Genomic DNA, 22,789 nt, shown 5'->3' on the forward strand with positions numbered 1-22,789 from the left:
ATTATAAAATTTTAATAAATGTGAAGTATTTGTTGGGCATTTTTCGCATAAGTACGTATAATATGTATAATAAGTGCGACAGAGACGCACCATAAATTGCGATGTGCGGCGGCGTATAAAAGTCGAGTGGACTCGCATAATTAATAAAAAACAACGGTCTATATTGAATCTATATTGAAGTAATCCCCCATTCAGGGGCGGCTTTACCTATTGTGCAGGGTGTGCGGTGCACACGGGCGCCGGGATTTTGGGGGCGCCGAGCGCCAAAGAACGGGTCCTTTACTTTGTTTTTCAACATAAAATATGCTTTAAAACGATTAATGAAAAATTACATTGGATTCTACTACACCTTTGGATATTTTAAATTACTTACATACAAATAAATTACTTTCAGTGTTCCCAAATTTGTTCACTGCTCTTAGAATTTACCTCACATTGCCAGTGACAGTAGCGCACAGTGAAAGATCATTTTGTAAATTAAAAATAATTAAAAATTATCTAAGGTCAACATTGTCGTAAAGTCTATTGACAAATTTATCACTAGTAAGTATTGAACATGAAATAAAAATTGAAGGAAATAATATTATTCAAGATTTTGCTAATGGTAGGGGAGACCAAGCGGGGATTTTTGCAGTTACTCGAGCGCGTCAGATTATCATATGGGGAGAAACGTGGTACCCTGCAGATGTACCTCTACCATATATTGGCTCTTAGCCCAGGGGAGTTCGTTCAGGGGGGCCCAAAAAAAAATCTATCCTTGAAAATACTTGAAATTGTCAGATTAAGATAAGGTAAAATAAGTACATGCAAAAGAGTGTATATTTCAAAAATCTGACGACTTGAGCGGAACGGAAATGAGAGAGTCAAAAAGTTTCACAAAAAAAGCGAATATTTCGCAAAATGAACGTCAGATCGAAAAACTAAAAACTACGTGTACAATATTTTTCTAAAATCTATCGAAAGATATAAAACATGAGCCCCCACGGAGAGGGGTGGGGGTAAATTTAAAATTTTAAATACAAATCCCCGCTATATTTCCCAAAAGCTGCAAAATACATTTATTCAATATTTTTAAAAAATTTATCGAATGGTACCAAACACGACCGCCCATGGAGGTGAGGTGGGAGGTTACTTTAAAATCTTAAATGGGAGCCCCCATTTTTTATTGCAGATTTGGATTTTCTGCATAAAAATAAGCAACTTTTATTCGAAACATTTTTTCAAATTATGGATAAATGGCGCTATAATCGGAAAAAACGATTGTTGGAAATGGAAAATTAAATTAAAAAATGGGAAGTCCCCACTAAAATGGAAAATTTTACTTAACTTTTTTTGGTTTCAGGACCTAATAATCACAACCCAATAGGTCCCCAAAGCGCTCGAGTGACTGCACATTTAGCATACTTTACTCCCCTACTCCTAATGCAAAAGCACGAAAAGTATCTTTTTTATAATTATATGTTGTAGTACGTGTCCTGTAATAATTCGTTAATAAATTATTATTGTTTTTTAAATGATCACAACGTTGTTCTTTTTTATTCAGTTAACCAATTCCTTCCTAAAAGTACTATTTACTCGTGGACTCAAACCTGTCAAACTTTCTCAACCAATTTTTAACCTTACCTCAAAGATAAAAAAGTTAATTTTTCATTAAATATTTTTAACAGATTTGGGTAAGTTGTTCCGCAACCTTTAAATTGCAATATTTGCATCTGGATTTTTGTTTACATTATAAGCGTACCTAATGCCTCTAATACCCCATGTACTAGTACTAGATAGTAGATAGGTACCTATTCGACTATTCCATTTTGACTGCGCGTCCACTAAAGGGCGCCAGTGCATCGACTGCACACGGGCGCTACATGGGCTAGAGCCGCCTCTGCCCCCATTACTCGTTAGAATCTTGAAATTGAACTTATAAACTTCAATTTAGGCACTTGGCAACCTGAAAACTAATAATTTACATATGAGCTTTCAAACCTCAAAAATTCGTAGGTATTTTCACATTATTCAGATTTTTAATCGCTTACAACTCGAGAACTATCAACTTTTGAAAAAAATGACAGGAGACTTTTTTTAAATACAATTTTCGGGGCTAAAAGATAATTTTGAATTTGTACAAAAAGATTGTTTTGACCGGCATCCCGGGCCCTTCTGATTTGTTTAAGGTGACATTTTTGAACAGGAATCCACAAAATAAACCGAATTAGAAAATTTGTCATTTGGAAGCGGCCTTACAACATGGAGTAATATGGAAAGGAAACCTACCTAATAATATCCGATTGTTTTTTGGCCACTGTAGAGTTGAATACTTTCCTGGTACAATAAATAAAATATAAATTCATTGTGTATTGTTTTGATGCTATTATCAGTAACACGCAAGTATTGTAAATTGCTATTGAGAATATTTTTGAAAAGTTAAGAATTTATAATTCGGATGTTAATAACGTCTTTCTCAAGTTTTTAGACATCTTCAGTTTTGTACATAGTTATTAACTTTCTTAAAATCCAGTTATTAAAACAGAAATTTAAAATAAATAATCATACTTAGTACGAAATGGTAAATAATTTTTTTTTTTTTTTTATTTACAATTTGCTTCAACCACAAGGGTTATTAGCAATGAACTGTATTTACATCAAATTACAAAATTTAGGTATATTAAATTTGGTTAATGAGTCCTATAGTACGTAAAAAATTAAGAGTCTTACATGAATTACTTTCACTTAAACAATCTTTAATTGTAGTTGGTAACTGTTGATGTTGCCGTTCTATAACGTAGAGGGGACAGTCTATTATTATATGTTGCACTGTTAGTTCACTATCACACACATAACACATCGGAGGGGCTTCCTTCTTTAATAAAAAGTCGTGGGTGATCTTCGTATGACCAAGTCGCAATCTGGACATGAGCACTTGGTCTCTTCTCTTTGTAGGATGTTTCGACGGTGATATACTTTGTTTGATTGTTCTTAATGTAGAGTTTGATTCGTTCCAATTTGTTTGCCATTTTGTCATGATCTTGTTTTTAAAATATTGCTTTAGATCAGTATGAACGCAAGTAGTTATGATGTCTGTTAAGGGATTCTCACTCGCATTTTTTGCTAATGTGTCAGCTTTATCATTTCCACTTATCTCGCAATGTGATGGTACCCAGAGGAACTGAACTAATCTTTGATTTTGTTGGCATATCAAGAGTTCCGCCTTAATTAAGAGGAGGATAGGATGTTTGGGGTATACCCGCCTCAAGGCCGTTAATGCACTTAGGGAATCGCTAATGATTATTGAGAATTTGATGTCATGTGTGTTAACAAACTTTAATGACTGGAGGATAGCAAAGAGTTCAGCTGAGAATATGGAGGTTTGGGGAGGGAGCTGGTAGGAACTGTTATAGTTATCTGTTGTGAAAGCCGCTCCTACTCCATTTGCAGATCTGGATGCATCGGTATAAATATGGATGTGATCATTAAAACCATTTAATATCTCTAATAATCTCTGATTGAAGATTTTTGCTGGTGTGTCACCTTTCTTGAATGCAGATAGGTTTGTATTACAAGCAGGGAGAGCAATTGTCCATGGTAATATGTGTTGGCTGACTTTAAAAGTATTGTAAGTGTGTGGAATTATTGTGTCTAAGCTCTGTAACGTTGCTCTCACTCGATGATAAAACGGAGGATCCAATCTTTTCCCACAATTAAATGTCGATGGAAATCTATCTGTAAATGTGTTTTTATAAACAGGTACATGTGGGTTAGTTGATACTCTTAAGGCATACATGAGGCTAAGGTATTCTCTCCTGAGTTGAAGGGATGGTTCGCCTGATTCAACATACATACACTCAACTGAGCTTGTGTAGTGTGCTCCCAGTGCAATTCTAATTGCTGAATTATGAACTGTGTCTAGCACTTTCAATAGTGAACCTTTGGCTGAGTTGTAGGCAACAGCAGCATAATCTAGTTTTGAACGAATTAGGGTTTTGTATACAGTCATAAGAGTTTGGAAATCGGCACCCCATTGTTTATGAGAGATACTTTTCATTAAGTTAAGGCCGTTTTGAACTGACAGACGGAGAGAGTGGATGTGGTCTTGCCAAGATAGTCGGCTATCCAGTTTTACTCCCAAGAAGTTGATCGATTCTGAATACTTTATTGGTAAATTTTTTAGGAAGAGTTTCGGTGGATTTACTTGTTTCTTTGGAGTTTTACTGAAGATCATTGCTTTCGTTTTAGTGGGTGAAAATTCTAGGCCAGTAGTATTCGACCAATTCTCTAGTTTGTAAATGGCTTGCTGTATATGGGTCGTCATTGTTGATATATTTTTACCACGACAGAATATAACAAGATCATCAGCAAATAGACGGGCTTTGACTAATGGGCTAAGTGACTTAGCGATGTCATTGATGGCAATAAGGACAAGTGCAACACTAAGAGTAGACCCTTGAGGAATACCGTTTAATTGGATTTTAGAGTCTGAAAGAAAGTTGTCTATTCGAACTTTGAAGTTTCGCCTATATAAAAAATTATTAATAAACTTGATAATATTTCCTTTAATCGACCAACTTGACAGGATTCTTATGATATCTGATCTCCAGATTGTATCATATGCACGCGTTATATCAAAAAATACAGCCAGACATTCTTGACCACATCCAAATGACTCATGAATTACAGATTCAATATCCACTATGTTGTCTAATGTAGATCTGGACTTTCTAAATCCACTTTGTATAGGGCTAAGTAGCTGTCGATCTTCTAGGTACCACATTAGTCGGTTGCTTGCCATTTTTTCAAGTACTTTGCACATATTAGATGTTAGGGAGATTGGTCGGTAAGACTCTGGGTCCGATTTATTCTTGCCCTGTTTAAGAACTGGTACAATAATGGAATCGTACCAATCAATGGGGAAAACATTATTTGTCCAAATGAAATTATAAAGATCCAAAAGATATTGTTTTCCTTCCGTTGGCATAGCTTTTAAAAATGGCGTAGGGATGTTGTCAGGCCCTGGGCTAGTGTCTTTAACTTTGTTTAAAGTTTCTAACAGTTCATCCATCGTAAATATGGCATTTAGAGGTAAATTATTGTGGTCATCAAGATTTATACATGCATTATTAAATTTATTTTTATGGGCTAGGAAACTTGTAGATAGATTTTCGTCACTGCTATGTTGTTGGTATACGTTTGCTAGTACGGAGGCTATTTCTTGCTTAGTTGAATAAATATGGTTATGATGTTCTAGGTAATGAATGGTGTTAAATGATTTTTTCCCGTACATTCTGCTTATCATTTGCCAAACCTCAGAAGTCGGGGTAGATGAATTTAAAGATGATACATAATTTTTCCAGGCTTCTCTCTTACTCTTCTTTAAGGCGTATCTACAATACGCCCTTAATCTTTTGAATTCTAGCTGGTTATTTAAAGTTGGGTGCCTTCTTAATTTATAAAACGCCTTTTTTGACTCTTTAATTGCTGCTTCGCAGTGGGAATTCCACCACGGGACTGGAGCACGTTTTTTTGGAAATTTTGAATAACCTATGGACTCGTGAGCTATTGACGTTAAAAACTGTACGAGATGGAGTACTTTGGAGTTAATATCAATGTCTGTATCAAAGGGCTGAACCAACTGAGAAATTTTTTGTGAAATTAAAGAGGAATATAGAGACCAATCTGCATTTTTCAGACACCATTTATTGGATGGAATTGATGAGGAGATATGGTTATTGTTCGTAATTAGGATAGGAAAATGATCGCTTCCATGCAAATGGGATGTCACATCCCACGACAGAGTTGGTTGTAAGACAGGGTCACAGAGGGATAAATCTATTGGGGATCCATTGCCGGTGGAAATATTGAACCTTGTGATTCTTCCATCGTTAAGGATATTCATATTAGAATCTGTAACAATTTGTTCGATTTTACGTCCCAAGGAATCTGTTTTTTTACCTCCCCAAAGTATATTGTGGGCATTAAAATCGCCTAATATAATACGCGGTTCTGGAATTTGATTGAAGAGTTCAGTTATTTCTTTTATGGACGGGTCTAAGTTCGGAGGAAAATAAATATTACATATATTGACTTTGTGGGGGCCTTTTATAGATACTGCTGTTGCCTCCAACTCAGTTCTTAAACGTATTACTTCGGTATTAAATGAGTTATGGACATATATTACTACTCCCCCACTAGCATGGCTAGCAGTTATTCTGTTCTTATAGTACGGAGTATAGTTTCTTAAATTATGACAGTTATCTTCTTTGAAGTGGGTTTCTTGTAGGCATATTACAGATGGTTTAAACTTAGCTATAATTAATTTAAGTTCTTCTAAATGGGTGTAATACCCATTTAGGTTCCATTGCAGTATACAGTTGAATGTTGTATTAAATTTCAGCAGAGGCGTCGCTGCTGTATTCACTGTGATCAGTAGAGAAAGCGGATAATAATAGCTGTTTATTAATCTTAGTTTTTAATCTTGTACAGCGACTTTTCAGATACTTGGGAGTTAATGCTGGATGGATTTTAGTTAAAAAATTGAGTAGTCCTTCGATATCTTCTGTATACGTTTTTGCAATGCTGAGAGGATCTGCAGAGCCGTATGCATTTTCAAAGAAATCAATTAGTTCTTCCTGGGTTAAATATCCGTTGTCAGAATTATCTTGGAAAAAAGAACTAGTGCATTTAATAAGATCTTCTGCTAAAGTCTTATTATCTTCAGGAATAGTTTTTGCTTTCTTAGATTTACGCAGAGGTTCTTTAAATGGGTTCTGGTCTACTGATGTTGAAGGAGACGTTATTTCTGACACCGCTCGTTTAGACGATTGAGTGTCAGAGGGTGTAGGAGGTTGATTTTGGCTGTGATTATTCATTTCAACATTATCTGGCTGGATAGGTGTTTGAATGGGATTTGAATCAAATAGAGAAGTATTGGTTGTTTCTTTTGATTGTGGACTGGTGGATTGTTGCGAAGGTTGTGAAGGATGGATAGTTGGCTGAGCATCTGTTATGATAGGGTGGCAATTTTGGATATAATTTGGTTGAGCAGTAGGTGATGAATTTTCGATAGATGTTTGAGTGTTTGTATTTTTTTTGCACTGAGAGGCTAGATGACCTTGTTCTTTACAAATGTAACAAGACTGTTTTTCAAGTGAAAAATAAATTCGATAATTGATTTGTTCATAGTTAATTAATATAGACTCAGGAATATTTTCCAGATTTTTAGGAGAAATGTAAGTATAGCGTCGGAAATTCAAGATATGCTTAAATAAAGAGTTAGTTGTACCTATTCTTAGAAAATCCAATGGAGTTATTTGATGAATTGCAAAATTTTGTAGTTGAGTCTCTATAATACTGTGAGGTATTGATGGGGGGACATTAGAAATTATCAGTTTTTCGCTTGGTGTGACTAACTTCCTGGCTTGGATACGTTCCTGATTGATTACTATTGTTCCATTATCTGTTCTTAAAAATTCGGTGACTGTTTCTTCAGTAGTAAAATATACGCAAATACGATCATTTACAATCCTGGAAATGGCGAGAATTTTATTGGGATCGACTTTAGTTGCTATGGCATTTAAATAATCTTCAATTTTTGTATTTGGAAGTGAATTGAATAAAATGGCTTGGTTTTTGCTTGCGAATTTTTTGTTAGGTTGAGTCAGAGCGGTTGAATATAATTTTGATTGATTGGATGGATTAATGACATCTTGAGAATTTTGAAGTTCAGAAGATCTCTCCTCTGAAATTTCCTGCATATTGGGCCTATGTTGCCTGATTACGGCCCTTGTGCTTGGACAGGTTCATTAGTAATTAAGCTACTTAATTACCTCGTTACTGGTATTTATAACCGTTGTTTACTGTTTGTTGATTAAAAAATAGTAATAAAGATGATCTAACTTACAGTTTGATCCCAAAATCGGATTAAGCACTATATAATACACTATTATACCAACTTTGATAATTTTCTAACAAGTAAAACCACCTTAATTTTGATAAAAACTAAGAGCTAATCGGAAACACTGTTTACTAGTTAAGAAACCAGTTTCGAATCCTGGTAAATAATTTGTTATCTTTTCTACATTAGTTTTTCAATGCAAGCTGTTTGTTGCAAACTTATTAAATCTGAAAACTATAACTTAAATCTACTTATAGTAGAGAGAAAATGAATATAAAAAAACGCACATGACTATTTTATATTACAGTTTACTTAAATTCAAAATTAATGATTATAATAAATATAACAATAAAGGGAAAACTCTTTACAAAATTAAATTACCAGTGAGAAAAATGACATTTTTTATTATGTACAACCTGTCTGAGGTTTGGAGTGAGTTTGGTTCAACTGATTCTCATTAGGGAGTTGAAATATTCAGCTGAGATGTATACCGATTTTTATAATAAAGTTCATTCTTGATAAAGCGGCTTCGCACACATAACTTGAGTTCAACATAATATACAATTAATTTCATGAAAAAAAATTTTCAAAATTGCCAAACGCTATATTCTGAATTTAATGACGGTCCGCACAAAAGTAGCTCACGGTCCGGATGCGGACCGTGGTCCGCTAATTGGTGACCCCTGATATATAGGATCTTATAATTCGATTCCACCAATAAAATTGCTGGTAAATAACCTTTCTTTGTACTTTACTAATTAGACTAGCGTATTATAACTATTTTTTTTTTCAAAATTCAAAGATTATGCAAAAAAAAGAAAAATTTATATTTTGTCGATAAAATATTAAATAAGCATCTCATCTTTATAATCTTTATAGGTTTGATCAATGTATCATGATTATTTTGGTTATTATTGCGATCGTAAATTGTTAATTAACAATTGAATTGTTGCTAAAATATTCGTTTAATTTTCACCGGCTTCTGGAATTACAATCTATACCAAGAAAGCTTTGATGTCACTAAGTTATTTATTTATTGATTAATAATTATTTACCTAAAACTTTCTTCGAAAATTCGAGTTTTTGTTAAGAAAACCCGCATTTTCCGAGGAAAATTTTTGTCGAAGCAAATCGTGAAAAACATATCTCTATGCAGAATTTAATTGCGGTGAATTTTTATTTGGGTGTTTTTGTTGTAAAGTTAAAATCTTCGGAGTTATAGAGCAATAATTGAAAAAAATACGATTTGTCGGCGCCATTTTGTTTATAAAAAAAGTAGCACACTATCTGCGGACTTTGCATACCTATATTATTAATATATAGGATCTTATAATTCGATTCCAGCAATAAAATTGCTGGTAAATAACTTTTCCGTGAATTTTGCTAATTAGCCCAGAGTACAGGGACTCCTGAGAATGATGGATAATGTTACACTAATTACAATATTTAGATGAATAAACGTCTAAATTACAATAAACGATACAACGTTAGAATAGTGGAGAAAATATGCTACTTGGGCTGCAATATTAAGGGATATGGGTTCCATTAAAGGACATAATCACAAATAATCCACGAGATTTTCACCAGACATTATTTTCCAGCAAGACGGAGTTTTTCCGGTATGATGGATTGGACGACTTGCAACCATTGAATGGCCACTGAAATTACCGGATCTTATCCTATTAGATTTTTTCTTGTGGGGTCACCCAAAGTTCAAGGTATGCCAGATACATCCACAAAACATTGTTTATATCTTTGTCTTTTTAGTTTTGCAGCCGCTTAGAGGACGCCATCAATAAAACTTTCCGACACAAATGTAACCTCAATCTTTTGTTAACATAAATCCAGAGTTTCATTGCGATACAAGTCGTGTAGCTTAGCCGAGGCCGAGAACATTTTCGAGCAATAATTTTTACAACTTTCGGAGTGGCTTATCCCAACAGCAATGTCTCGCTAAAATGGTTTCTGTGTTTGGAAATGAAGCATCACACTAATTAACTATTTCGCTGGTATTGCGAATTTCAACGTGGTCGCTCCAGTCTCAGCGACGAATTAAAGCTAGATCCACCCAAAACAGCAAAACGTTGATGCGGTTCGTCAGCTAATTATGGATTACCGCCGCGCCTTGTAACATACCGGGAGATAGAGTCATTTTTAGGCATTTCAAAGACCTCGATCTAAAAGATCTTTGGAGAAATGGGTGTTACGAAGTTGGTTTCCCGTTGGATCTCTCATTTGCTCACAGAATAACAAAAAGCGGTAGGCATCAATTGGTGTCGAAAAACATTGAAACGACTCAACAAAGAAAGCTCAAAAAACATTTTATAGTACTGTTAGTGGCGATGAATCTTGGATTTACTCCTACGAACCGATAAACGCCAATAGGGCTTTTCATCGATTGTCATTTGTTTCGAGCTTCTGTCATGTGTCACATAATATTAATATATCTACGTCATACGTCTTTGGTTTGTATCATTGGTATATACCAATAACGTACGCCATACGAAAGCCATATACGCCGTACGAAAGCCATATAATACCTATTCACAAGAAGGGAGACAAACAAATAGGTATGTCGGAACTATAGAGGAATATCGTTGATTAACATAACATACAACATTATATCCATAATACTGTTTAGAAGACTAACTCCATATGCAGAGGAAATAATAGGCGACTACCAAAGCGGATTCAGACCGGGAAGGTCGACCATAGACCAGATCTTCGTCCTACGCCAGGTGTTGGAAAAAAACTGGGAATTTAACCACGACACGTACACCAAATCTTCGTGGACTTTAAACAAGCTTATGATTATGTTAGCAGAGAGGCATTATGGGAGCCTATGGTAGAAATGGGAGTACCTGGAAAGCTGGTACGATTAGCACATGTGAGCACCGAGAACGCTTCCGCACGAATCAGAATTGGCAACACCACGTCGGAGGAATTCCTCATTGACACCGGGCTTAGACAAGGAGATCCTCTCGCCCCCCTGCTGTTTAACTTCGCACTGGAACATGCAGTAAGGAAAGCTCAGCCACAACTGACAAACGGTTTTGCAGCCCAAGGATCAAAAATACTATTAGCCTTTGCGGATGACGTGGACACAATTGCACAATCCACCAGAGATGCAAAAGAAGTTTTCACCCTATTCGAGAACGGAGCCAAGGAAGTTGGTCTTAAGGTGAACGAGTACAAGACCAAGTACATGGTGGTTACGAAGAACCCAAGACCAAGGGTTAGACAAAACGTAACAATTAATGAATACAACTTTGAAGTCGTCAAAAAATTTAAGTACCTGGGAGCGATTTTAACATCTGAAAATAAATATGAAAAGGACGTGGCAGCCAGGATCATTGCAGGAAACAGGGCATATTACTCATTAATGACCCTACTTAAATCAAAAATACTCTCAAGACTCTCAAGAAAAAAACATGGACTCTGAATGAGCGGGAAACGACAAAATTACTGGTACTTGAAAGAAAGATACTGCGGACTATCTATGGGCCTTGCAGAGACGAGACAACAGGAGAATGGAGAACAAGACACAATGATGAACTCCAGACAATATATGGAGATGAAAACATAGTACGCTACATTAAAGCAAACAGAATACGATGGGCGGGTCACGTGCTAAGATCAAGTGGCGAAAGACTTCTGAACGCCACATTCTGGAAAAGGCCCGATGGAAAAAGGTCAGTTGGTCGCCCAAGAAAAAGATGGAAGGACGCAGTAGCCAGTGATCTACACAAAATGGGAGTACGGCAATGGGAAATAGCTGCTCAGGACCGACAACAATGGAGGGAAATAGTAAACGCGGAAAAGACTCACATAGACCAAATGATGATGATGATGATGATGATGATGATGATGAATAACGTACCTACGACGTAGATAAATTAATATTATGTGACACATGACAGAAGCTCGAAACAAATGACTGTGAATGAAAAGCCCTATCCGCTGTGGATGTTTCACGGCGAGGAAAAACCAACAGTGATCCGTTCTCGAAGTGTTTCAAAGAAAATGGTCGCAACTGTTGTGTCAAAATCTGGTCATGTGGCAAAAAGTGCTTTAGAATATCGAAGAACGGTTACTTCTGATTGGTATATAACCGTTTGTTTACCAGAAATTATCCCGAAACTCTTACAAAGCAATACACAACGGCGAATCGGCGAATACTAAATCAGAACAATACAAGTGCTCACACTGCCCAAAAGACAAAAGAGTTTTTAGAGCTTCTATCAGTATTATCGTATTCTATCAATAAAAAGACCTAGAAAACGACTCCTGACGGGAAATATTAAAATGGAGAGTCGTTCTACCTTGCAACAGGATATAGTCACCATGTAGATACTTATAAGGCGTAGATAATAATTAACAAAATAAACGTCATAAACTTCAGTAGTAATTAATTCCAATCTTTTTCCTCTAATGTTTGAATATTGGACATTTCTTAATTATGCATAGGTACACTAAATATCTACTCGTACTTTCATTCAATTAAAAAAATACTAACCGGCTCGCAACGCATCCATAGGTACAGACGGGTAGGGTATCGAGTAAGGATAACCTTCTTTTCTTAAAGTTTTGGGCTTACGCCTTGGTCTATACTTGTAGTCTGGATGCTCTTTCATATGCATGGCACGCAGTCTTTTAGCTTCGTCAATGAATGGCCTCTTCTCATCTTCCGTTAACAGTTTCCACTCAGCACCTGAAAAAATTGAAACGGTAAAATATATGTTATAAAAACAATAATTCACAGAGAACGACAGTTCTCACCAGTGGCGCACAACACCCCTACAAGCGACACTATATATACACGAAATTTTCGATTTTCTAAACCTGACTGAATTGAAAATTGGGCCAAATGGGGAAAAGACTCGTCCATCCATATGTTACCTCTCCATTTTGGTCCAAGGGTGTGGATTTTACGGCCCTTCCCATTTAAGGCCTGTTTTTCGTTCTCATCCCCAAAACTCCCAAAAATTTCAAAAATTTAAGCTCGACCTTTGCGGCTTCTGATAGCACAGATCATTACCTTTCCAACGCATGTTTAATTTTGAAAATCGGTTATACCATTCAAAAGTTATCGAGCCCAGAAATATGACTCAATTTTTATTTAAAAAATGGAAAATGTTTGTGGATATGTATGTATGTATGTATGTGTGTGGAAAAGTTACACCGATCTGAATTTTTTTTTCTGTGTTTCAAGAAGGTGTGAGGGCCGATTCAGAACCGGTCTAATTTTTGACTTCTGACTACCCGTAAGCCAGCTAGAGGACTAGGTAGATACAAAATAGCATATTTTTTGGGCGTATATATCTTAGGTTCAAGGAAAGACAGGAAAACCGCAAATACACCAAATCAATAGGGTTGAGTTAAGCTTTCAAATGGCGCCTAAGCGATCAAGCTGAGACATACACACTGCTCACCATAGCCAAAAAACTGAAAAATTAAACTTTGAAAATTTTGGTTTTTCGACAATTACTCAAAATTTCAACCTACGAATTGCGCCAATAACTGAGCGTTTGTAGAAGGACTCAGGACGCGTCTAACGGTGTATACCTCATATCTGGGAAAATTCGAATTTTTAAGTTATAGGCTTCATAAGTATAATCAAATCTATTTCTTATGGGAAAAACGGTTTTTCAAGCTCAATAATTCCTGTAATACGTTCAGTTATCATACTCGATCTTGGATGCGTCAGATACTACTTGTCAATACGTTTCAAATTCATGTTTAGTGATCAACATCAGGTAAACCGTTCAGAAGTTATAGAGGTCCAAAAGTATAATTAGTCCAGGAACTGAAATTTTTCACTTAGCAATTTTTACAGAATGGATAGATTTGCTTGAAAATTTGACAATAAGTAGTGGATAGTCCAAGGATCAAAATCTATATGATGCCGAAAGACGCTTTTACCATGGGGTGGTTGCCACCTCATCTTGAGGGTGGAAATTTTTTATTATATTTTGACCGCAAATGCTGGTAAAAATATTAATTATAAGCAAAAAATGTTCATTATACATTTTTTTGATAAAATTAATAGTTTTTATATCGAAAAAATTACCAGAGAACGGCAGTTCTCGCCAGTGGCGCAGAAATACACCCCCTACACGCGACACTATTATATACACGAAATTTTCAATTTTCTAAATCTGACTGAATTGAAAATTGTGCCAACTCCCATCTTCAAGTTCAGAAAAAGACTCACCCATTCATATGTCAACCATCCATTTTGGTCCAAGGGTGTCGATTTTACGGCCCTTCCTATTTAGGGTCTGTTTTTCGTTCTGGTCCCCAAAACTCCCAAAAACTTCGAAAATTTAAGTCCGACCTTTGCGGCTTCTAACAGTACTGATCATTGCCTTTCCAACGCATGTCTAATTTTGAAAATTGGTTATACCATTCAAAAGTTATAGAGCTTAGAAATGTGACTTAATTTTTATTTAAAAAAGGGAAAATGTTTGTGGATATATATGTATGTGTGTTTGAAAGTTAAACCGATTTGATATTTTTCCTCTGTGTTTGAAGAGGGGGTCATGGCCGATTTAGAACCGGTGTAGTTTGTGACTTTTGACCACCCATAAGCCAGCTATAGGACTTGGTAGGTACAAAACGGCATATGTTTGGGGGTATATATATTCGGATCAAGAAGAGCCAGGAGAACCGCAAATACATCAAATTAATAGTGTTGACTTAAGCTTTCAAATGGTGTCTAAGCCGTCAGGATCAGACATACACACAGCTCAGTATAGCCGAAAAACTGAAAAACTAAACTTTGAAAATTTTGGTTTTTCGACAATTACTCAACATTTCAACCTACGAATTGCGCCAATAACTTAGCGTTTATAGAAGGACTCCAGACGAATTTAATGGTGTATACCTCATATCCCGGAAAATTTGAATTTTTTAGGTTATAGGCTTCATAAGTATGATAAGATCTATTTCCTGTGGGAAAAACGGTTTCTCAAGCTCAATAATTCCTGTAATAGCTTCAATTATCATACTTGACCTTATATCCATCAGATACTACTGGTCAATACGTTTCAAACTCATGTTTACTGATCAAAATCGGTTAAGCCGTTTAGAAGTTATTAAGCTACAAAAGTATAATCCAATTAACGATTATTCCCGAAATGGTTTATGTAGTTGTAGTGGTTACGACGCTAAATTTGATCTGGCAACGGGCAATCCGACTTCATTTACCGGCCATCTCAATTTTTTTTTCAATCTATTTCGAATAAAAAAAAATCTAGTGTACATTCGATGGACACTAGATCATTTGGGAGATAATGCAACAAAGGTGACCATTTATAAAGCTTGACGTGTAATAGAGGAACATTGCATTCAACTTCATACATTTAATTTATAAATAACTTTGAAAAATTCCTGATACAAGAATAAAAAACCGCTAAACGCCGTAAAAATGAGTGGCGCATAAAATATTCCAGCTACAAAAGATCTGATATGAATATTACGTGGCGCGAAAATGGATTTTCATTTGATGCAAAACAAAATTCTAGTTTTATTTTAAAAGATTTTTCCATAATATTTGCTAAATTTGAAGTAAACGCGCCACAAAAGAGTTTCAAAATTCAAACTGTATCAAAGTTACTCTTTTGTGGCGCGTTTACTTCAAATTTAGCAAATATTATGGAAAAATCTTTTAAAATAAAACTAGAATTTTGTTTTGCATCAAATGAAAATCCATTTTCGCGCCACGTAATATTCATATCAGATCTTTTGTAGCTGGAATATTTTATGCGCCACTCATTTTTACGGCGTTTAGCGGTTTTTTATTCTTGTATAGAATATACAGAGCGCGGCAAAATTATGGAACAAATTCATTATTTTGTAAACACATTTGCAGGATTTATGTAGCCGCAATTCACGTTTTCTTAACCCTACGTTATTGGCGCGCGGTTATTGCTGACGATCTTAGTCGCGCGGTCTACGATTGTAGACCAATAGTTTTTTGTCGTATAATACCGGATTTTGACAAAATTAACAAATTATCTAATGGTTAATAACATGTTTATTTATGTCCGCACTTTGATATTAGATATGTTCTGTTCCTTGGCTTTTCTCATTTTTACAGTGGTAAAATTAAAAACGACGTCATGATTTTTTGAGTCTTTATTCGCAAGTAAATGAAAATGGTCACAAAAATATGCTCAATTTAGTAAAAAACACAAATATTTTTTGTCTTTGAACTTCTAAAATGACCAATAGGAATGAATAATATAGAATACAACTGCAAATTAAAAATAGAACAAAACTATTGAATGGTATAAGTGGCACAATTTTAGTCCGTCAAACATTCAGATCCTTGCATGCAAATTTGTCACATCTTTGGCATGCCGTTCTTGTTGACATATTGCAAATTCGTCCAAGTCCAAATACAATATCGTCCCACGTCCCACGTAATTTGTTGGAATATTAGGGGGAGGAGGTACGACTTCTTGAACTCCAAGCAGTGCGCGAGCTCGTCGTCTTCAGTTCTCTTAGCAGGGAAGGTATAGTTGATCCATATTTAATCTGCGGTTTGATTAGTTCCCATACTAAGTTTTCAATGGAGTCGCTTCTTGAAACTTTTTCATTTATGTTATTAGCTTTATACACACAGCAGGCTACATATTAGCTTTATATATACAACTAAAACTGGAACGCGCTTAGTCGCGCGCTCTACGGTTGTAGACCAGTGCTCTTTGAATAATGGTAAAAAAATAATGCAAACAGATCGGCGGCTCTTAGTAAACTGAAGAGTAAGTTGGAAGTATTAGACTAAGCGGGATGGGGGCGTATGTGCAGTTTTCAGCAATTAGCGACCACTTAAAGGAGAGTGGTCTATGATTGTAGACCGCGCGACTAACGGAGCCATTGTCATTTTTCACCGGGGGTCATTTGTGATCCCCGGTTGTCATCCGTGTAAGAAAAAAGGTTTGGTCACCGGAAGTTTAAGAAAATCTTACAGGGGAGCGTTATCTGCAATTTCTGTGAACAGAAGTTTTACTAGTTCTGGCCAATATGTCATCAAATGCAAAAAATTGATGTGTTTTCACCAGATGATGTGTTTTCCTCGGATATTTTAATTCAATTCTCATTTACTCTTTGTATACCACCCGAATACGAATTTTCATATCTCGTAGGTTAATATTTTTCAGGCACTTTTTCAATGTGAACTTAAACTTAAACATTAAGAAAATATGATGTTATTAGTCCTATAATCCAATGATATGCAAATTGTAATATCAGTGATTTACTAATAAATCGTGATTAATCCTAGCTTATCATGACATATATGGAATACGGTGTTCAGCAATCACAAAAACCCCTTAAGTAATCTGTTTGCATCAATTTAGTACCAAAACCCCTCGAAACTCCAGAAGATGGCGTATCTTACCAGAGACCCTTGGCACCAGGTATTCCGGGGGTCGGTTCTGATTGCGTCTTCGTGTTCAGCGATTCCAAAACCATCGAGTAACAACATCTGGCCCTTAACCCTAGAAGGACCAAGGGGGTGTTGGAATTCAACTTTGTTATTTTTGTTAAGTGTTAGAATACACATGTGGGGTCTCTCTTCATGGCTGGGCCAATTCTCCGAATGCATTAGGGCGATAAACTCTTACCTAAGATTGCACATGTTACAAGGGATGTGAATGCCAGAACTGTATGTTAGTGTTAGTTCTGCGTTCGATAAGTAGTCTTGAAGTATACGTTGTAGAAGACACATCTTAATTTCTTTGTTTGTATATTATTATAATACGGTTCGGTTATAAAATAAATAGTTTGTTTAGTATAACTTGTACCTTTTATTATCTATTATTTCTAGTAGGTTCTGGGCTCAGTTACGTTGTTAGCTCACCTATATTAAGATAATAATTATTAAAAGTGTACAGTCGCGAAATTTTCGTGTTAACCGGATACATAATGGCGGAGAGTGCGAAATATAACGTCGAAAAGTTGAACGGCAAGAACTATCAATCTTGGAGTTATTTAGTAAAAATGTTACTCATCAATGCTGATCTATGGGAAATAGTTTCGAGTGAGTTACCATTAGAAGCAGATCGAAGCAGTTCTTGGAAAAAACAAAATGATAAGGCTTTGTCAACTATAGCCTTACTTGTTGACGTTAATCAATTAGTGCATATCCGGAACAGGAAATTCGCGCGCGATGCGTGGATAGCGCTAAGGGAATATCATCAGAAATCAAGTTTGTCTAGTATGGTGTTTTTGTTAAAGCAAATCTGTAGGCTATCGCTAGAGGAGAATGGTGATATGGAAGCACACATTAGTTTATTCCTAGAATCGTTGAATAAACTGGCCGCCTTAGGGGAAGAAATTAAGGACAGGTTCTCAGCAGGAATTTTGCTGGGAAGTCTTCCAGACTCATACAGTTTTTTGATTACAGCGCTGGAAAGTAGGCCATCGAGTGAATTTACTCTAGAATTTGTTACGAGTAAATTAATAGATGAGTACAGGAGACGTCAGGGAGCTTTGGGAAGAAATCAGGAGGAGTCGGTGATGAAGTCAGTATACGAGGGTAACAAAAATAATGGTACTGCAAGGGCAGAAGCAAGGCAGTGTTATTTTTGTAACCGGAAGGGCCATTTTAAACGAGATTGCTTTAAGTACAAAGCGTTTAAGAAGGAAAAGGCCAATAAAGTCACTGAAGGTACTGATGATGCATGTTTTATGGTCAATTATAGCTCAAGGGACGGAAAAAGGGATTCTGCTTCGTGGTATGTGGACTCAGGAGCTTCGAGCCACATGGTTAATTACAAAGGATTCTATACCCAATTTGACGGTAGCAGAAAAGGCGTTGTAAGTTTGGCGGAGAAAGGGCAATACTCCGAGGTTCAGGGTATAGGAACAGGACTTATTGAGTGCGTGACTGGATCGGAAGTGGAAAATTTAAAAATCGACGAAGTGTTGTATGTGCCGGGATTAGACTCAAATCTGCTTTCGGTGAAAAAGCTAACAAGTGCGGGACATAATGTGCAATTCGATAAAAACGAGTGTAAAATCGCTTTACACGGAAAAGTCGTCGCGAGTGCGGTGCCTTCACCGGACTTATACAAACTTTCAACTGTGGACCATGGATTGAGTGCTGTGGAGCACTCCAGCAACTGTCAACATGCATGGCATAGACGGTTTGGACACAGGGACATGGATGCAGTCAAACACTTAATGGAAAAGAAAATGGCAGTCGGGATTGATATGACAGACTGTAGGATTAGGGAAACTTGTGAATGCTGTATGAAAGGTAAAATTTTACGTAAGAGTTTTCCAAAATTTTCTCATAGCAATACATTTAATATTCTTGACTTATTACATTCGGATATTTGCGGGCCCATGAAGACTGTTACTCCAGGGGGTAAACGTTATATTTTGATTTTAATTGATGATTTTTCTAGATATACAACTATATATTTATTAAATCATAAAAATGAAGCGGTAAAATGTATAAAAGAGTTTATAGAATTTGCGAGTAATCAGTTAGGTAGGGTTCCAAAAGTAATTAGGTCGGATAGGGGTGGCGAGTACGTAAATAATAATTTAAGGGAATTTTTAAAGGGTAAAGGTATAAAAATTCAATATACAGCGGGGTACTATCCAGAACAAAACGGGGTTGCAGAGAGAAAGAATCGATCTCTAGTTGAAATGGCTAGGTGCATGTTAATCGATGCGGGTTTAGCAAAGAAATTTTGGGGGGAAGCGATAGTGACAGCCAATTATTTGCAAAATAGATTACCTATTAAGTCGAAAGAAAAAACGCCCTATGAATTGTGGCATAAAGTAACACCGAATGTGTCGAATTTGCAAATATTTGGGTCTACGGTTTATAGCCACATTCCCAAAGAAAAAATGAAGGATAAATTTGATCCAAAAGATGAGTCACTGATATTCGTAGGTTACTCTGATGAATCAAAAGCGTATAGATTGTTAAATGTAGATACAGAACGTATTACAATTAGCCGTAGTGTGGTGTTTTCCAAGAGAAATATATGCGTCGAGAAAAAGGAGGCAAAAAGTGAGAAAATATCCATTGGGTCCATGATGGAACGGGAAAAAATAGAGCCAAACGACGTAGAAGACAGAGAGGTTGCAAATTTTGAAAACACGGAGGAAATAGAAAATTCTACGGACACATCTAACACGTATGAGAGCTTAAGTTGGGAAGAATCCCATGACGATGACGGTGATTCTAACTATCAATTAGATACAGATCTCGATATAGAGAATTCAGGTGATCGTAGATCTAGCAGAATAAATAAAGGTATTCCACCTGAGCGCTACATAGCAAAGTTGACAGAACTCGAAGAAGTAGAACCTAGAAACTTTAAAGAAGCGCTTAAAAGAAGTGATAGTGATAAATGGAAGCAAGCTATGGAAGAGGAAATCACGTCATTAAGGAAAAATAAAACTTGGGATTTAATACAAGCACCAAAGGGAAAGAATATAGTCTCATGTAAATGGGTATTCAAGTTAAAAACAGGCGAAGATCAAAGCTCGAAGAAGTACAAAGCACGGCTGGTAGCAAGGGGTTTTAGCCAAAAATTCGGCGTAGACTACGATGAAGTGTTCGCTCCGGTTGCGCGGCAAGCTACTCTTCGAATTTTATTGACAGAGGCATGGAGAAAAAATCTCATAGTAAGGCATATAGATGCAAAAACAGCCTTTCTAAATGGAGAACTGTCAGAAGAAATTTTTATGAAACAGCCTGAGGGATTTGAAGAAAAGGATACAAGTTGTGTTTGCAAATTAAATAAAAGTTTATATGGTTTGAAACAATCTGCCAGAACTTGGAACAAAAAGCTTGATGAAGTTTTATCTAAAGAGAATTTTTGTAAAAGCAATATTGATACATGTTTATATATCAAGGTAATAAATAATGAAAGGGTTTACGTACTTATATACGTGGATGACATTTTAATAGCAGCAAAGGATACACAGGTAATTGATACATTTGAAGAGAATCTAAAATGTAATTTTGAAATAACGAGTTTGGGATTATTACAAAATTATTTAGGTATGAAGATTGAAATGTGCGATAAAGGGATATGTAGTTTAAATCAGGCCAGTTATATTGACAAATTGCTGAACAAGTTTATGATGAAAGATGGAAAAGAGTTCAATATACCGCTGGATGTTGGATACTATAAGCCTAGCAGAGAAAAGCCGGTGAAAAACAGTGAAATATATCAACAACTGATTGATGGTTTATTATATATTGCGGTAAATACTAGACCGGATATATTGGCAAGCGTCACCATACTAAGCCAACAGAATAAAAATCCAAATGAAGTAGATTGGAACGAAGCAAAAAGGGTGTTAAGATATTTAAAGAAAAGTAAATATAAAAAGCTTATTTTAGGACAAGAAGGGACAGATAGTGCATTATACGGCTATGCAGACGCTGACTGGGCAGAAGACAAGGGGAAAGGAAAATCAAATAGCGGGTATATATTTTTATTACGGGGTTCGCCTATAAATTGGGGATGTAGAAAACAGAATTGCGTGTCTCTATCATCAACTGAAGCAGAGTACATAGGATTGGCTGAAGGATGTCAGGAAGCAATTTGCTTAAAACAGGTTATAAACGAATTTGTGGGTTTAGAGCCGGAATTAGTTATATAGAAAAGGGGTTGTTAACTTTAGGTATTGTCCTACCGAGGATATGATAGCCAATATGTTGACTAAACCGCTGAATAGGGTTAAGTTAGAGTACTTAAGTAGTAAAGGGGGTCTGTTTGACTAATTCAAAAATAATTTTAGTTGCGAGGGGATGTTGGAATTCAACTTTATTATTTTTGTTAAGTGTTAGAATACACATGTGGGGTCTCTCTTCATGGCTGGGCCAATTCTCCGAATGCATTAGGGCGATAAACTCTTACCTAAGATTGCACATGTTACAAGGGATGTGAATGCCAGAACTGTATGTTAGTGTTAGTTCTGCGTTCGATAAGTAGTCTTGAAGTATACGTTGTAGAAGACACATCTTAATTTCTTTGTTTGTATATTATTATAATACGGTTCGGTTATAAAATAAATAGTTTGTTTAGTATAATTTGTACCTTTTATTATCTATTATTTCTAATAGGGGGGTTAAAAAGTATCGAAAACATTGCATTACATCCGATTTTCTAAATACCTTTGTTCCTAAAAATCTCAAATAATTAGGAGTTGTCGGCGTACTACTGCCTGCATTTCTATAATTTAATTCATTTCCTCATACTTTTATAAAAACTTGACAGTGGACTATAAATAATCCCCCTTGAATACCTTCAACACCATCCCAAAATGAAAAGGGACGATACCATTCATGTTGCAGATTATCAAAATCTAAAAGAAAAAAGACCAATAAGTGGGCAAAAACAACCATAGTTTGTTCAAAATTCCAGAAGTATGTATGCGGTAAGCACAGCAAGAAGTCAAATGTTTTGGTATCCTATGATGATGCCAATTCCACTGAAGCCGAAGACTCCGGGTAAATTATAAATTTTTATCTTTTAACTGTTCCATTAACGTGTAGGAATACTTTTTTTTTTATTTGTAAAAGTGTTATTTTTAAATTAGTTTAAATAAAGAAGAACGTTTTTGATTCATTTATGTGTGGACATTTTTATTTACCCCCCTTGGCCTCGCTGTTTCTAATAAAAGATTGGTCATGTAAGGGTTAATATACTGATTTTGACATGCTTATACACTTTTGGATGCATTGTATGATAGTCCAGGAAAAGAAGCTTTTCACCTCGCAATTTTTACAGAATGGATCGATTTACTTGAAAATTTGAGAATAGGTAGTATATAGTCCAAGGATCAAAATCTATATGATGCCCGATAGGCGCTTTAGGAGTGGTTGCCACACCTTCTCGGGGGTGGAAATTTTTTATTATATTT

General features: G+C 35.9%; 1 protein-coding gene across 2 annotated transcripts in view; it reads right to left on the reverse strand.

The window, feature by feature from the left end:
- Positions 1-22,789, reverse strand: part of LOC114338469 (transcription factor sox-2-like) — a 318,719-nt gene that overhangs the window by 186,646 nt on the left and 109,284 nt on the right. For both annotated transcript variants that reach the window (XM_050649367.1, XM_050649366.1), the window contains exon 3: positions 12,399-12,593. In XM_050649367.1, the coding sequence (XP_050505324.1) occupies positions 12,399-12,593 (195 nt within the window). The remainder of the gene's footprint in view (positions 1-12,398; positions 12,594-22,789) is intronic.

The sequence above is a fragment of the Diabrotica virgifera genome, chromosome 4 (genome assembly GCF_917563875.1).
Source record: "Diabrotica virgifera virgifera chromosome 4, PGI_DIABVI_V3a".
In the NCBI taxonomy this organism is placed as follows: domain Eukaryota; kingdom Metazoa; phylum Arthropoda; class Insecta; order Coleoptera; family Chrysomelidae; genus Diabrotica; species Diabrotica virgifera.